The 13746-nt window shown below is 37.9% G+C and overlaps 1 protein-coding gene across 1 annotated transcript; it reads right to left on the minus strand.

Annotated features, from left to right (window-relative positions):
• Positions 1–9873: 9873 nt before the first annotated feature.
• LOC148689661 (uncharacterized) lies at positions 9874–12788 on the minus strand. The gene is made up of 6 exons (XM_088688550.1): positions 12512–12788; positions 11901–11986; positions 11299–11436; positions 11052–11202; positions 10633–10761; positions 9874–10281 (listed from the first exon to the last, which is right to left on the minus strand). The coding sequence occupies exons 3-6, from the start codon at positions 11412–11414 to the stop codon at positions 9988–9990; spliced, it is 690 nt and encodes a 229-aa protein (XP_088544676.1). The 5' UTR covers positions 11415–11436; positions 11901–11986; positions 12512–12788; the 3' UTR covers positions 9874–9987.
• Positions 12789–13746: the final 958 nt, after the last annotated feature.

Consider the following 13746-nt stretch of genomic DNA (forward strand, 5'->3'; position numbering starts at 1 on the left):
GAGCTGAACTATAGCGGTGGCTCCGTCTGCTCGATCTCGTCTGTAAATGGTGACCTGCTCATGTTGGCAACGTCTTTACGAATAGCATCATCGACAATATCAATGCGCAGGAATCCGCACAGCTTTTATACTACGAGCCTTTGTACTTCCTCTTTGATTTACGCCTAGTGGGGCAGCAGAGCCTCCGGCTGCCCTTGGTGTTGACCTTCTGGTCCGTGTGGCTCTTCGACTTGTCCTGCTTGTTTGTGTCGCGGCCGCGATACACATGTTTCATTTTGTGCTACTTACTATCGTGCTTAGCTGGGGCTGCTAGTGGAACTTAAGCTGGACAGCTCTCGTGCTCTTCTCAGTCTGCCATGTGGCTACCTACTATTGTACCTCGCAAGAGGATCTTCTTATAGGCATAGCCTCGTGGAGATGCTTCACCTGGAATGTCATGAGTGCTCATCGAAGTATGGACCCAACCTCGAGTGCACACTGACTCATGAGCCAAGTCGGGAATGAACGCTTCTCTGCACATCTAGGCGAGAGAAAACATTTTCCCGATGGCCTAAATGAGAGTGCACACTAGCCGAACGCACTGTTTGTGGTCGGCTAAGCAGCTCTTTGTCAGGACATTGATGGAATGAATCACGTTCTTCTACCCTCGTCAGGGACGCGTTGCATCTCGATGCTCTTAAGGAGCTGGTTCACCAAAGTGGTCTGCTGCGCAAGGGCACTCGTCAAATTAGCGACCTGTTGAGGCAAGTGGTGCTCGCCATTTAGATTGGAAAAGTCTGGATAATGGGTGTGTTCATGTGTGGTGGAAGTGTAATGGATTACAAGTACAAAGCTCCAGCCCAAAACACGCATTCATGCAGAAAAGTGGGGTGAAAATAACCCTAAGTCAATCGCAAGACCGTTGGTTAAAATCTGGATCGTCGAAGATGGCTTCAGATTGGATTGGTCAACCCGCCTAGGTGGTCGGAGTATATGCAAGGGCGTGATACGCTAGTGCTTGGGCCGCCTGCCTTTAGGCCTATGTTACGCGCTGGGCTAGTGCCTACCCTTTTCGGGCATAAGTCATGTCTGCAGCAAGTGAGGCTCGACATTAGACTTGGGCCGTAACGGCTTGGGCTGCTAGCTGGGCTCCAACTACTACGACTTGGGCCTCCTGCTCGTGGGCCACGGAACGGACCTAGGCTTTCTGCCCACAGAATAGACCTGGGCCGTGGCAGCTTAGGCTGCTGGCTGGGCTCCAAATGCTGCTTATGTCATGGCCTGGTAGCCTTACTGTGGTTGTTAGGCCTCGGCTACGATGGTGGTGTGGCTCGCGGCAGTAGGGCTTATCTTGCCATCACGTTGAGCCTTAAGGATCGTCGTCGTGGTCCTATATCCTTGTCTCCATTCTCCGGTCCAAATCCTTATACGTATGGAGTTCTGTTCGTCATGGTTTCTGAATTTCCTACCATTATATCTTTTCTCTAGGGATTGATCAAGAAACTTTTCTAGGAAAAATTAATTGATACAACGTGCAAGAAATTCAACATAATAGAAATTCAAGAAACCAAATGCAAGAGGCTTCTTCATGTATTTGAATCAGCTCTCAATCAAAGCACCAATTTGTTGATGCAAATTTCCGCCGTCTACAGTCTTGATGAAAATGCACCTATAAAACAATCAACACATTTAATCAAAGACCTAAGACTCACACGCCCACGAGGCGGGGGGTTAGGCCAATTGATCTCCGATGCCTAAGTTAGTTTTTCTCAAGAGAGTAAAGTGTTTAGACATTTTAGGGTTGCAAAAATCCTCCCATATTTGGTACAATATGAAGTATATATAGGGGGAGAGGGCTGGCCATAGTGTAGATTTTTACCCTACACATGGCGGCATCCTATTGGCCAAGGTACTTATGTAGAGATATTCTCAAGATATTAAATAGGAAATAATATCTTGAGATAATGGAGTAATTATTCCTAATTGATTTAAATAGAGATTACTTACTTAAATGAAGTCATTCTTCAATTGTGAATGTATTAACGATAGAATTTGGGTAATTAATCCTTATCTTTAATGCTTTGACTTTTCTTGCCAATGGCAGGTGAGTTGTGGGCAATCATCTTCAGCTGTTGGAACCTTTAGGGGTGTGAGCTGTGCGTGGGAGTATCTAAGGAGCCTGCCTATTTAATGAGGGCAATCTTGTCTTTCTTAAGTAAAGTTTAAGTGTTGCCTCTAGAATTTTTAGGATTATTTTTTGCTCCACACCACGAACATTCTATGTAATTTTATGTGTTATAATACGGGTGAACAACATAATTGATATGTCTTATTTTAAAATATAACTTTTATAATTTTAGGAAATAGTACGTTACGTAGCAACGTTTACAAAAACTTGGCTTGAACAAGGATCTACGCTTACAGCATTTATAATCTAAGTAAAAAGTAAACTCTTTTGTTCTTGAGTTAAGCCTAATTCAATTTGGATTCAAATCATCTCATAAGTAATCCAATCGAGTAAACTTTAACTTATCACATGTGGGCATCACAGTCACCTTTGACTAACACCATCCTATTTAATATCTCAGTTTGATAATTTCTTCTTCTGTCTTTTAAAGGGTGTATGGTGTTTGTTTTGTTTAGTCACTGCAAGAAGCTCCTAAACGTTCAGTTCTACTCATCCGAGCAAAATGATTGTTCAAACCAAATTTCAGCATCATTTCGTTAGTTTGTTGAGGCATATGGATTGGGAATTAGAACACCTGAAATTGAAAAACTATTGTTAGTCCCAATTAATTTGGTTGTGTTTTGCTGACCGCGAGTTCATGCTAATCCAAGCTCAAAGTTGAAGTTAAATTTATATATGAAATAGGGAGTTCATATTCAAATATAGCTCCTAATTTCTTTGTTCATATTTTTTGTTATTATTATGTGTTTATATTGGGAAAGTTTGTGACTGTGACACAAAGACAGGTGCAAAAGGCTCAGCCAACTGTATTTTAAAAGAAACTTTAACGAAAAATTTTTAGTACTGTTTATTTTAACAAAAAAATCATATTTTTACATTAAAAATTTAATTCTAATACTATTTACTTTACCCTTTATTTTATCTTTTTCATTAAAACTAAACGTTTCCAAACTCTTTTAGTTAGTTTTTCCTATTTTAAATCGGGTATATAATGATGGCAAGGAAAATAGGACAAAACTAAATCAAATCTTGTAAAGAAGATAGCATATTGCAACTTTATAAGCAGCAGCTTTGCATCTGACCAGAGAAAAGTGAGGATTTTTCATCTTGACCAGTCGTGAATGTTCAGGTGACCCCTGCCCGCCCCCCACCATCTCCCTCAACCTTTTTTTTATATTTTTTCAATGAATTGGAGTGCACGGGGAGGTAGAGATGGGATTTTCTAAAAAAAAATATTGCATAGTGGAGATTAGAAATACATTTTATTTTGAAATTTTTTGAAAGACTTACTTCCAACAGCACTGAAATTGTCTCCAACTTAGTAATTATCATCTGTATAATTCGTCAGGTGTGGGGTTTCACAAAAGACCTCGATGTTAATTAGAGTTAGGGTTATGACATTTAAACTATTAAATCTCTTTTTCTACGGTAAATGTGGAATTCAACGCGCCCCCTCACGTGGGACCCAATTAGTGGGTCATACGTGGGAGATCCACATATCAGCAACCACATGGAGCCAAGAGGACTCACCCTACACGTGAGGCCAAGGGTCCCACCATCATTGCGCGGGGCCAAGGGAACCCACCCATCACGTGGCAGTACGTATAAGCTTGCTCCCTGACTTTGATACCATATAGAATTATCAAAAAGACGGGCCAAAGACCCACTTCCAACAACACCGATAATGTCTCAATCTTGGTAATTATCATCTACACAATCCGTTAGGTGTGGGGTTTTATCACAAAAGACCTCGGTATAAATTAGAGTTTAGGTTATCATATTTAAACTCTTAAATCTCTTTTTCTATGGCCGATGTGTGGGATTCAACAATTTATATTTTAATTTATTATTTATAAATTATTTTGGTAAAAATTTAGATAAATATAAAATTATTAAAAAGTTCATTTGGAGAAAAGAAAATGAATGAGTACGATTCTACAAAAAACAAAAAAAACCAAAAAAAAACCCCACTAAAATGACTTCCATTTAATCTGACAATCAATATAGTTTAAGATTTGAGTAATTTTTTGTAGAGAGGATCATTGGGAGAAGACCTAAAACATAAACGATGAGATCACTGAAATACATTATTACGAAGTGAACCCTAAGAAAATGTATCAAAATATGTGTTAAAAAATATGTCCCCGAATCCTTGTGCATATATATAATCAAACTGTAGTTTGCAAATAGTGATAAGTGAATAATTTTCTACATATAAAAGTAGGACTCCAAACAATTTTCTTTAAACCCGTACGTGGTTAAAAGGAGGCAGATTGTCTGCCCTCCTGTTTGGGTGTCATTCTCATCTCCTCCTATTTTGTGCGGTTACGGTTAAGTTATGTCAACATTTTATATTAATTTTTTTATAGAAATAATAAGATAAAAAGCAATAGAAATATAAATGTTGACATAATTTAACCGATATCGCACAAATAGAAGGAGTTGGGAAAAGCACTCAAACAAGAGAGCAGACAATCTGTCTCCTGGTTAAAACCCTCATGAGCCCTACTCCTTGTTTTTCCATTTAACGTAGCTGATGCCTCAGAGCAATCGATTATCCTATTGGTTGAGGACTATTGCATGTCCTCTAGGCTGTGGCCTTGTCGAGAAAAACGTAAAATCGCATAGATTCCATGTCTGATTTTTGGTTGTCTTTGTTAATCATTCCTTTCCTTTTGCATGCATCCTTGCCCTTGTTTAACTCAAGCATATAATTATTGCTCAGAATTGACATGAACGTGCAGCTTGTCGGTATAGTTTTGGTCAATTTTGTGTCTTGAGTACTTTTTGGTTTCTATCTTTACCTACCTGCCTTTTTATTGCAGTATAGTAGGGTTAGGGTTCGGGTGAATCACCGGATTAAAAAAAAAAAAATTCGTATATTAAGATGTTGTTATTGTCATTCAAAATATCTCATTGTGCATTTCAGATTTTTATATTTTGAAAGAAAAAAATTTACACTCGTAAGAGTGCACGATGAGATTTTAAAGTGCTAAAAAAATAAATTTTAGTATTGATGGCACAAGTTTTTTGGGGCCCTTTAAAATATGAGGCCATGTGCGATTGCAACTTTCGCTCCCCCAAAAGTCACCTCTGATATTTGATTTGATCACAAGCGTTGGATTGTCCTGGCAGTCATAATCTTTTTTTTTTAACCCACTGCATTCCGGTTCAATCCCCTCTCTCTTTAGTGCAGATTATTATTTGTTCTCAAAAGAAATTACCTAAAAATTATTTAGTTAATTAATTTAACATGAGAAATAATTAAAACCAATATTGTAATTATCTTTATTAATAAAATGATATATTTACACTATAAGGGGTAGGCAAAGAAATTAGTTTGTAACTTGTTATCAATGAGATTCGAATATCAAATTTCTCACTTATAAGTGAAGAAAAAATACATCTAACCCATTGTCAAGTAGGAAAACCTACTGTTTTAACTTGATGCGTTGTTGAAATACATTCAAGCTGGCATCCACATGTAATTGCTTTGAACTTAAGAAATTTCTTTTGGTTGTAAAATGCTAGCTAGCTAGCTCTCACATTGAATTATTTAAGACTGATTTTTATTTACGGATTATTAAACTATATACTCAGCTAGACCCTTGGATTCAGAATTTTTATTGTCACTTTTAATTTTCTACTCATAATTATATTATGTATACCAGAGACAACTGTTTGGATATATATATATATATATATATATATATATATATATATATATATATATCAAGAAAGAAATACGAATTTAGATGTCATGAATGTAAGACAGCGCACGTTTATGATGAATTAATGAAATATGATAAGAGAAGAACGCAAGAAAGAAAGAAAAAACAACCCTTGAAATAATTGCTTGCTAGAGCTGTAACTTATAAGGATGAAAATTTGATAACTCTACATTTGACAGAGTTCTATTTTGTACGAAATGGGAATAATGCCCTTATTCAAACACAGTTTCTTGTGTATTTTGGTGGTTTTTGCCTCTTCTTTCTAAGTTTTTTTTGTGCTCCTCCTGTGATTAGGCAACACGTTTCCTCCCCGTTACGGGACTGGGAGTCGTAGTATAACTCCTGCTTGTATTTCTTTTTACTCGTACGATTAGACACTGTTTGTTTTGTCTTTTGACTAGAAAGACCCTTTCGGATCTCTTCATTCCAAAAAACTTCAGCAGTTAACTGGAAAGATCCAAAATGTGCCAAAAAGTTCAGTCGTTAAGTGGAAAGACATGAAATTTAGCATTTTAGTTAATCTGCTAAATCTTGCCTAGATAAAAGGTATGGCATCGGATTAGATTTTGGTTTGTTGTACGTAAGTAGTAGAAAATTCTACACAAGATCTCATCACCTTGTAACTTAATTATTACTATTTTCAGTCGTTAAAGTACTTGTTCATTACCGTTAAAAGGACTAAAAGTATAACTAATAATGGCACCAAAGTCTAGGCGCCTAGAAGATTTTGGGCATAGACTTCGTTTGTAGTGGTTTCCAAATGGTAGAACTGCTTTATGTTTAAAGCTGCACAAACTTTTGCCATTTCCTTGCTGTCTTCCTTCTTTGAGTAAGTTTGAATCAAAGAACATGTTCACTCTAATTATCATCCACCATGCATCCACCATCCACACTATCTCACCATCATTACCGTCGTTGTCATTCAGTACTATTTTTGTGGTTAAGTTATCATTTCACAACCAAATCGATGAAAATAAATAATTTTAGTTACTGTTTCTGAGGAATTGTCACCACACACTTGTTAATTATTTGTGATATGACGCTCCATCAACATGATTATTAAACACGCCACACTCAATGACGAGATGAAAAGAGTGCGTTTATGTTACTATTTCAGATCTGAATTAATAGACTTTGAAGATAAAGATGAAAGGGAATCTCAATCAATCCATATCCGCAAATACGTTCAAGCAACAGCCCTCAGCACGAAGACAAGCAGCTTTTTGTATAATTGCATTCTTTTCTTAACAAAGCAGTAAGAAAACGATTTAGATTAAGGAGTAATTATGCAAATAATATTAGACAGAACCCGTGAATTGAGTAAGGTAAGACTGTTTATAGCCTCATTGCTAAGATGAATTAGATTGAATGTTGATAATCTTAGCCTGAGAAGGAAGACATAATTAAAGCTGCTCTAGTTTCATTGTGCTTTAGTGCCAACTAAAGTCCATGCATGCATCAGCGAGCTATCAAGTCACCTCACTGAGTTTAGAGAAATGCGACTATCTTTATGAATTCTCTATTATCTCACATTATAATTTTAATTTTCATGCTAATATTATAAAATATTATGTAAAAAATATAAGATGATAAGAGAATTTATGAAGAGTCTCATTTTTACGATAGTCCCCCTAGCATATATATCTCATAGTTTATAACTACAGTATGTTAATGATGGTAGACATGTTTGTCGTTAGGAAACATACAAACGTGTCCAGAGATATTAATTTCTCTTTAAAGCCTTCCACTGTACCTGTAGACACCATAATTGTTCAAGATATAAGGGAAGTGCAACAAACCTTGGAATCAAGTATATTTTTGCTTCTTTTTTTTCTTCTAGGGTTTCCTGTCCTTTTTTTTTTCTTTTTCTTTTTAAAATGCCATTCTAGGGTTTCCTTTTTCAAATCCCATCTGGGGTGAAGTGATATAGAACAAATGGCAGAATGGATCGAGGAGGTGATGGATTGTTAGAAGATGAAAGGACGCAATGCAAATTTGTCTATATAGCGTCCGAGCTCTGAATTGGGTCCGTGATACCTTATCGGAAATAAAACGACGTGATAAGTCAAACTCATTGGTTTTCCATAATGTACGATGAATTTTAGCCATCTAAGGTCGTTTTCAGCCTCCAAAATGCAGTTTTAAGTTTGTAATAAAAAAGTCGGACTTTTCGTTTGTCGTCCAAATTTATTTCGTTCATCCCTTGAGTTGTCCCAACTGATGTATTATGTTTATTTAAACAGTTTGGTTGTTCATTCGTATTCTTCTTCTTTTTTGCTGCGTCAAATTGAAATTAAAATACGGCCAAATAATATAATTTTAATTGGTACGTACGTAAGCAAACTAGCAAGGGCACATGTCACACAATTGAATATGCATGCATTTGAACAGTGAGAACTTTTCTTTATTTGTCATTGGTTTGTTGAATGTTAGGAGCTTTTAAAAAATAAAAAATAAAAAGTGATATTGGCACTTTAAAAATCTCATTTTACACTCTTCTCAAGTGTATTTTTATTTCCTAATATAAAAAGTTTAAAATATAGAATGAGATTTTTGGAACGCTAATAACAATTTCCTAAAAAAATACTTGATTTTATTTCATTAAATGAAGACCCTTCATCCCTGCCGACAACTCAATGGACAACCCAAGAGCCAAGACCAAGATATCTGTCGTTTTTTCATGGTGTGAGTGCTTTTCTTCTGTTTTTGAATATTTTGGCTCGGCAGGAACCTAAAGGACTGAGTCATATACCCCACGAATCTCCTTTTCCTTTTTGTTGATAGTGAACGAAGGCCAACCTCATCCCGACATACACGAACCCATTTTCCTTCTTTCTTTTGCATGATTGGACAAGAACATGGCATAATCGACGACGAGGACATTATATGAGACTGTCAAAACTCAAATTTAACTATTTTCTCTTCTTTAACTTAATTGTTCATGTTTCGTTGTCCTTCCCTATCTGGCAACTTACACTCCGTGGAGAGAGAGAGAGAGAGCTGTACATGCATCTTGTAAACTTCGTTGATAGTTTCATGACCGAGAGAGAGAGAGAGAGAGAGCTCTATAGATCCATCTTGTAAACTTCGTTGTTAGTTTCACGACCCAATTAAGTCAACAAGGTTAATAATTCATCTCCACCTACTCATTCGCGAGCTATACATGCATCTTGTTAGCTTCGTTGTTAATAATGTCAAACAAGGTTAATAATGTCACCTCCACTTACTCATTGTAGGAATGTTAATTTGATGGCTTACATTAGTTTATTACAATTAATAGGTAACTTTCTCGTTAAAGTCTAGAGGCTGTAACCTGCACATGCATCCGATATATTAACATTTTGCTAGAGATTTGGATTCTAATTAACCCGTTAGAGATTTGAAAGGGTTATAGGTATGAGAAAAGTAGTGTTTGAATCCTAGCTCATATGACTTCACTAGTACAAAAAACACTTTGCGCGACGCAGGTCCTTCGTCGCGCAAAGTCGAAAACCGTCGCGCAAAACTTAGCTCAACCCACCTTCGTCGCGCACTAACCGTCGAGGCAAGGCAGTGACAGAAAGGGTTTGCGCGACGAAGATTCCCCCTACGTCGCGCAAAGTGGCTTTGCGCGACGTATGGGGATGCGTCGCTCGAAGTGGCTTCGCGCGACGTTCTATACGTCGCGCAAAGTGGCTTTGCGCGACGCATCCCCTACGTCGCGCAAACACTTTGTGCGACGAAGATTCTACCTACGTCGCGCCAACCTCTTTGCGCGACGCACGATTTTACGTTGCGCGAAGTGGCTTTGCGCGACCTAAGGTCGTGCGTCGCGCAAAGCCACTTTGCGTGACGTAGAGTCTTGTGTCGCGCAAAGAGGTTGGCGCGACGAAGATTCTACCTACGTCGCGCAACCCTCTTTTTTTTTGTTTTGGTAAAAAAAATATTTTTTTAATTTTTAATAAATATCTTAATTAAACTCTAAACGATAATTAATTAACCAACGAAAAGTATTTAGTTATTAATATATGAAAATATACATACAAAATGTCCAAACAAAAAAATAAGAAAAAACTGCAAGTAGTCTTTTAGGTTTGATACATCAAGCTACTAGGTATCGGTAGGGCAAAGTGGCTCAGAAGTCGAAGGTGTAGGAAGATCAGGTACTGGTAGTGAGATTTGGAGGCCAGACATCTGTATGGCTCGTACAAGGTCTCTCATCTGTCCGGCATAGGCCTTCACCTGCTCGCCCTGGGCCTTAATCTGCTCACCCTGGGCCCTCATCTGCTCGTCCCGGGCCCTCATTTGTTCAATCAATGGAGCACTCACGCCTGGAGCAGTAGATGTTGATAATGCAGGAGGCTCATTGGTCACACTCCGACGACGAGTGATCAACCGCGACATCTATACACTTTTTGAACCATAAAATTATAACATTAGAAACTAATCCTTTCTTGCATTTGAAACTAATCAATTAGCAGCCAAAGTAGTAAGTAAGTAGGTTACCAACATTCTTAATTTCAAAACATGAGGAAACTACTTATCCATTTTCATAGCCAACAAAAAAAAAGTGCATCAAGTGAAACAAAAAAAAAAAGGGTAATATGACACTAGGATTACCAAACATTGTAATCAATCAAAGGTATCAAAACTTCATTAGACTAAATGATCAAAGTACCGTACAAAAACAATTTACTTCATACAAGTCATTCAACTAGACACATGCCACAACAAATGAAAAGGCAATCTACTTACCCCCACTTGATTTCTGGAATTGGATCCTTTGGTTTTTCTTTGGTGATAACTCTGTCTCCTACTTCTATCAAATTTGGATTTATATGCAGCACTGCTTTGCTTTTTGGCTTGTGCTTCTCCAAATTTACTCTGTACGGAGGTGGGAATTTTTTTTACAAAAGGACAGGTACATAACTCAAAAAATGATCGAATGGGTTAAAGAAGTAAAGGGAAATCTGTTGAAGTGGTTGTGCTTGAGGTTGACACAAAAGCATGCAGCCCTAACATATCTTCATTGAATTCGTAAACTAAGGGAAAACTGGGACTACTTTTAGGATTTAGTTGCCTGAATGGAAGACCGTATGCAAAGCATTATACATCAGGTATTATCCAAGTCTAGGCATGATAATAAGTTACCCAAACTGCACAGAATTTTATACCTGTACCACTTCCTCTCCTTTGATGACCCGTCCGAATACAATTAGCTTATCATTTAAATCTGGTATTGGTGCAGTTGTGATAACAAGCTCAAATTCTTTGTTGTCTGGTCTAGCCTTCGTAGTTCCAAGCATAAAAGCTTCATGCTTCGGACTACAGGTTCACACAGGCAAGAATAAGCTATCAGCTTTGCAACACAGGACCAACAGGCCACACAACCAATATAAAAGTTTTATCTATGAAACAAACCTCGTAACAAGTTGACTACGAAGCTTCCCTTTTGATATCCAATCTTCAGCTGCTCCAAGTCCTTGGGAACCACCCCCTTTGATTATATAGTGCTTGATCACGTGACTGAACGACATCCCCTTGAAGTGTCCCTTTTGACTGCAAAACTAATGCCTTAGAAGTGCCATGAGGGCATAACACACTATTGCCCTTACAACCAACAAAAACCAAGCAAGTCTACTTCTGGATGCTACTGCTACTCAGAATATTGAAATGATTTCTAATCGTCCAAGTTCTAATTTTATTTACATTTAGCCTCGATATAAGTCAACTAGGCATCCATATCACCAAGGCTATATGAACCTTTAACCTGTTGTTGTGTATTTGATAATTTACAAAGGAGTTACGACAAAATATACCCCTTGGCTTATAAGATGATAAAAATATTAAATAATACACCCCTTGGATGCGAGCAATTTTACTAACAGCTATGTACAAAGTCACCCCGTCCCATAATTTTAACTTTATTCTCTTACCCTGTAGAGAAATAGCTTCAAATAGACATGATTTAATATTACTACAGCAAGTATGTATGCAAGATACATGTGATGTCGAATACTCACCATAAGTCAATAAATCTATCCACAACCTCTGGAGAACCATCCTTGAAAAGTTCCACTGTGATAGGACCTTTTGGTGTATTTAGAATCTACAAAATACACAGGGAAGGGGGAGAAGAAAGAAAGTGAATAACTACAATTGTGGAAAAGCAGATAGGTGACTTACACTCTAAAAATAAAACATCAGCAGAGAGACCAGGACTGAAATAACACCGAAGGAAACCGGTGCAGCAATCCTAATTGTTAAATTTTCCCAACCCAGATACATTCCGAGAAAAGAAGTTTATTGATAAACTTTGCTGCATAACAAATTTAACAGCCGCACCAACACCACAAGGTCCACAACCACCCCGCTACGTTAATTCTAGAAGTCGAAAATTGCAGGTTTATGCAATGTGACACCAAATAGAAAGATGGCAGTATTAAGAGACTTACAGCATAACCGGGAAGATCGCCCTTCTTGACAAACCCATCAAAGTCCTAAACAAACAAACAAACAAAAACCCACCTAATTTAACCAACTACGCATTTACGCATAATTATTATGCAAACAAGAAGATTAACTAATTCTTAATTAATTACACAAATGGAAAATACCCATTCCAAATTAATACCTCTCGATTAGATAACTCCGACCCAGATTGGTCCAGCGACCTACGAGGGCAAATTAGCGCGCACAAAATGAGGTCCACCGTCTCGGTCACCACAGCGGTACCAACCACACCATCAAGTACAGAATCTGTTTCATTTGAAGAAACTGGTGAGAGGAAGAGAAGATACGGGGGAGTTAGACAGAGGCCGTGGGGAAAATGGGCAGCTGAAAAACGCGATCCACACAAAGCTGCAAGAGTCTGGCTTGGCACATTCGACACGGCGGAGGCCGCCGCCCGAGCCTACGATGAAGCTGCAAGACTTCTCTTCCCTCCCGTAGATCCCTCTCTCTACCTGCAACCCATCAACCCCTCTGCAAACTAGAACCAACATCTAATTTTATCAGAAATCCTAAATAGCATGCAATTTGAGCCTAAATAACAAAAACCCATTGAAAATCAGAAACCCTTACCTTGATTTTGGGACTTGATTCGCGTCGGCTTCGAGATTCGCGTTGGATTCGAGATTGTGAAGACAAAAGCTTGTGAGAAGGAAGAGAGATCTACGGGAAATGGAGAGGGAGAGATGAGCACGCAAGAGGGAAGAAAGGTCTATGGGAAATAGGGAAGTGAGAGGTTATCTACGGGAAAGCTTGTGAGAGGGAAGAGAGATATATGGGAAATAGAGAGGTCATCTATGGGAATTGAGAGTTGTACGGGAAAGAGGGTGGAAATAGGGATGTGAGGTCTACGGGAAACTCCTGAAAATTTTAAAACAAGCGCCTATTTTTTGTTATGGTACCGCCAAAATTACCCTCTTTTGCGTGACGTAGGTATACAATTTGACGTCGCGCGAAGCAGTTTTTTTTTTTTTTTTTTTTTTTTTCCTCTTCCTTTTGCTTTCTTTTGCATTGCCCTTGTGCTACACTGCCATCATCAATAGGAGATCAAAATTTTCAATATATTGGGAATTTACCAAACTGAGTATTTACCCTCAATCATATATGCATGATAAGAACAAAAAAGATCAAAATTTTCAATATATTTGGTAATATTAACAAAAATTTCAATACAATCATATATATAAAAAAAAATGGATGAATAACATAAATGTTTTTAAATCACCTGAGTGTGATCAGGTGGCTACGGAGGTCTGCAGGTGAGGAAGAGGGGAAGGCAGCTATGGAGCTTTTGACTTGGGTTAGAACACTGGAAAGAAAGACAAAAAGGGATATTTTCGTGTTCACTTTGCGCGACGT

The sequence above is a fragment of the Pyrus communis genome, chromosome 17 (assembly GCF_041283825.1).
Source record: "Pyrus communis isolate YQ-2024b chromosome 17, ASM4128382v1, whole genome shotgun sequence".
Classification (NCBI taxonomy): domain Eukaryota; kingdom Viridiplantae; phylum Streptophyta; class Magnoliopsida; order Rosales; family Rosaceae; genus Pyrus; species Pyrus communis.

Bases quoted from the DNA above. Each gene is read 5' to 3' on its own strand.
- LOC148689661 (XM_088688550.1), bottom strand. From the start codon at position 11,414: ATGTCGTTCAGTCACGTGATCAAGCACTATATAATCAAAGGGGGTGGT. The intron at 11,203-11,298 runs GTTTGTTTCATA...GTGAACCTGTAG, and splicing joins CGTAGTCAACTTGTTACGAG to TCCGAAGCATGAAGCTTTTA. The intron at 10,282-10,632 runs GTAAGTAGATTG...AAAAGTGTATAG, and splicing joins ATTCCAGAAATCAAGTGGGG to ATGTCGCGGTTGATCACTCG.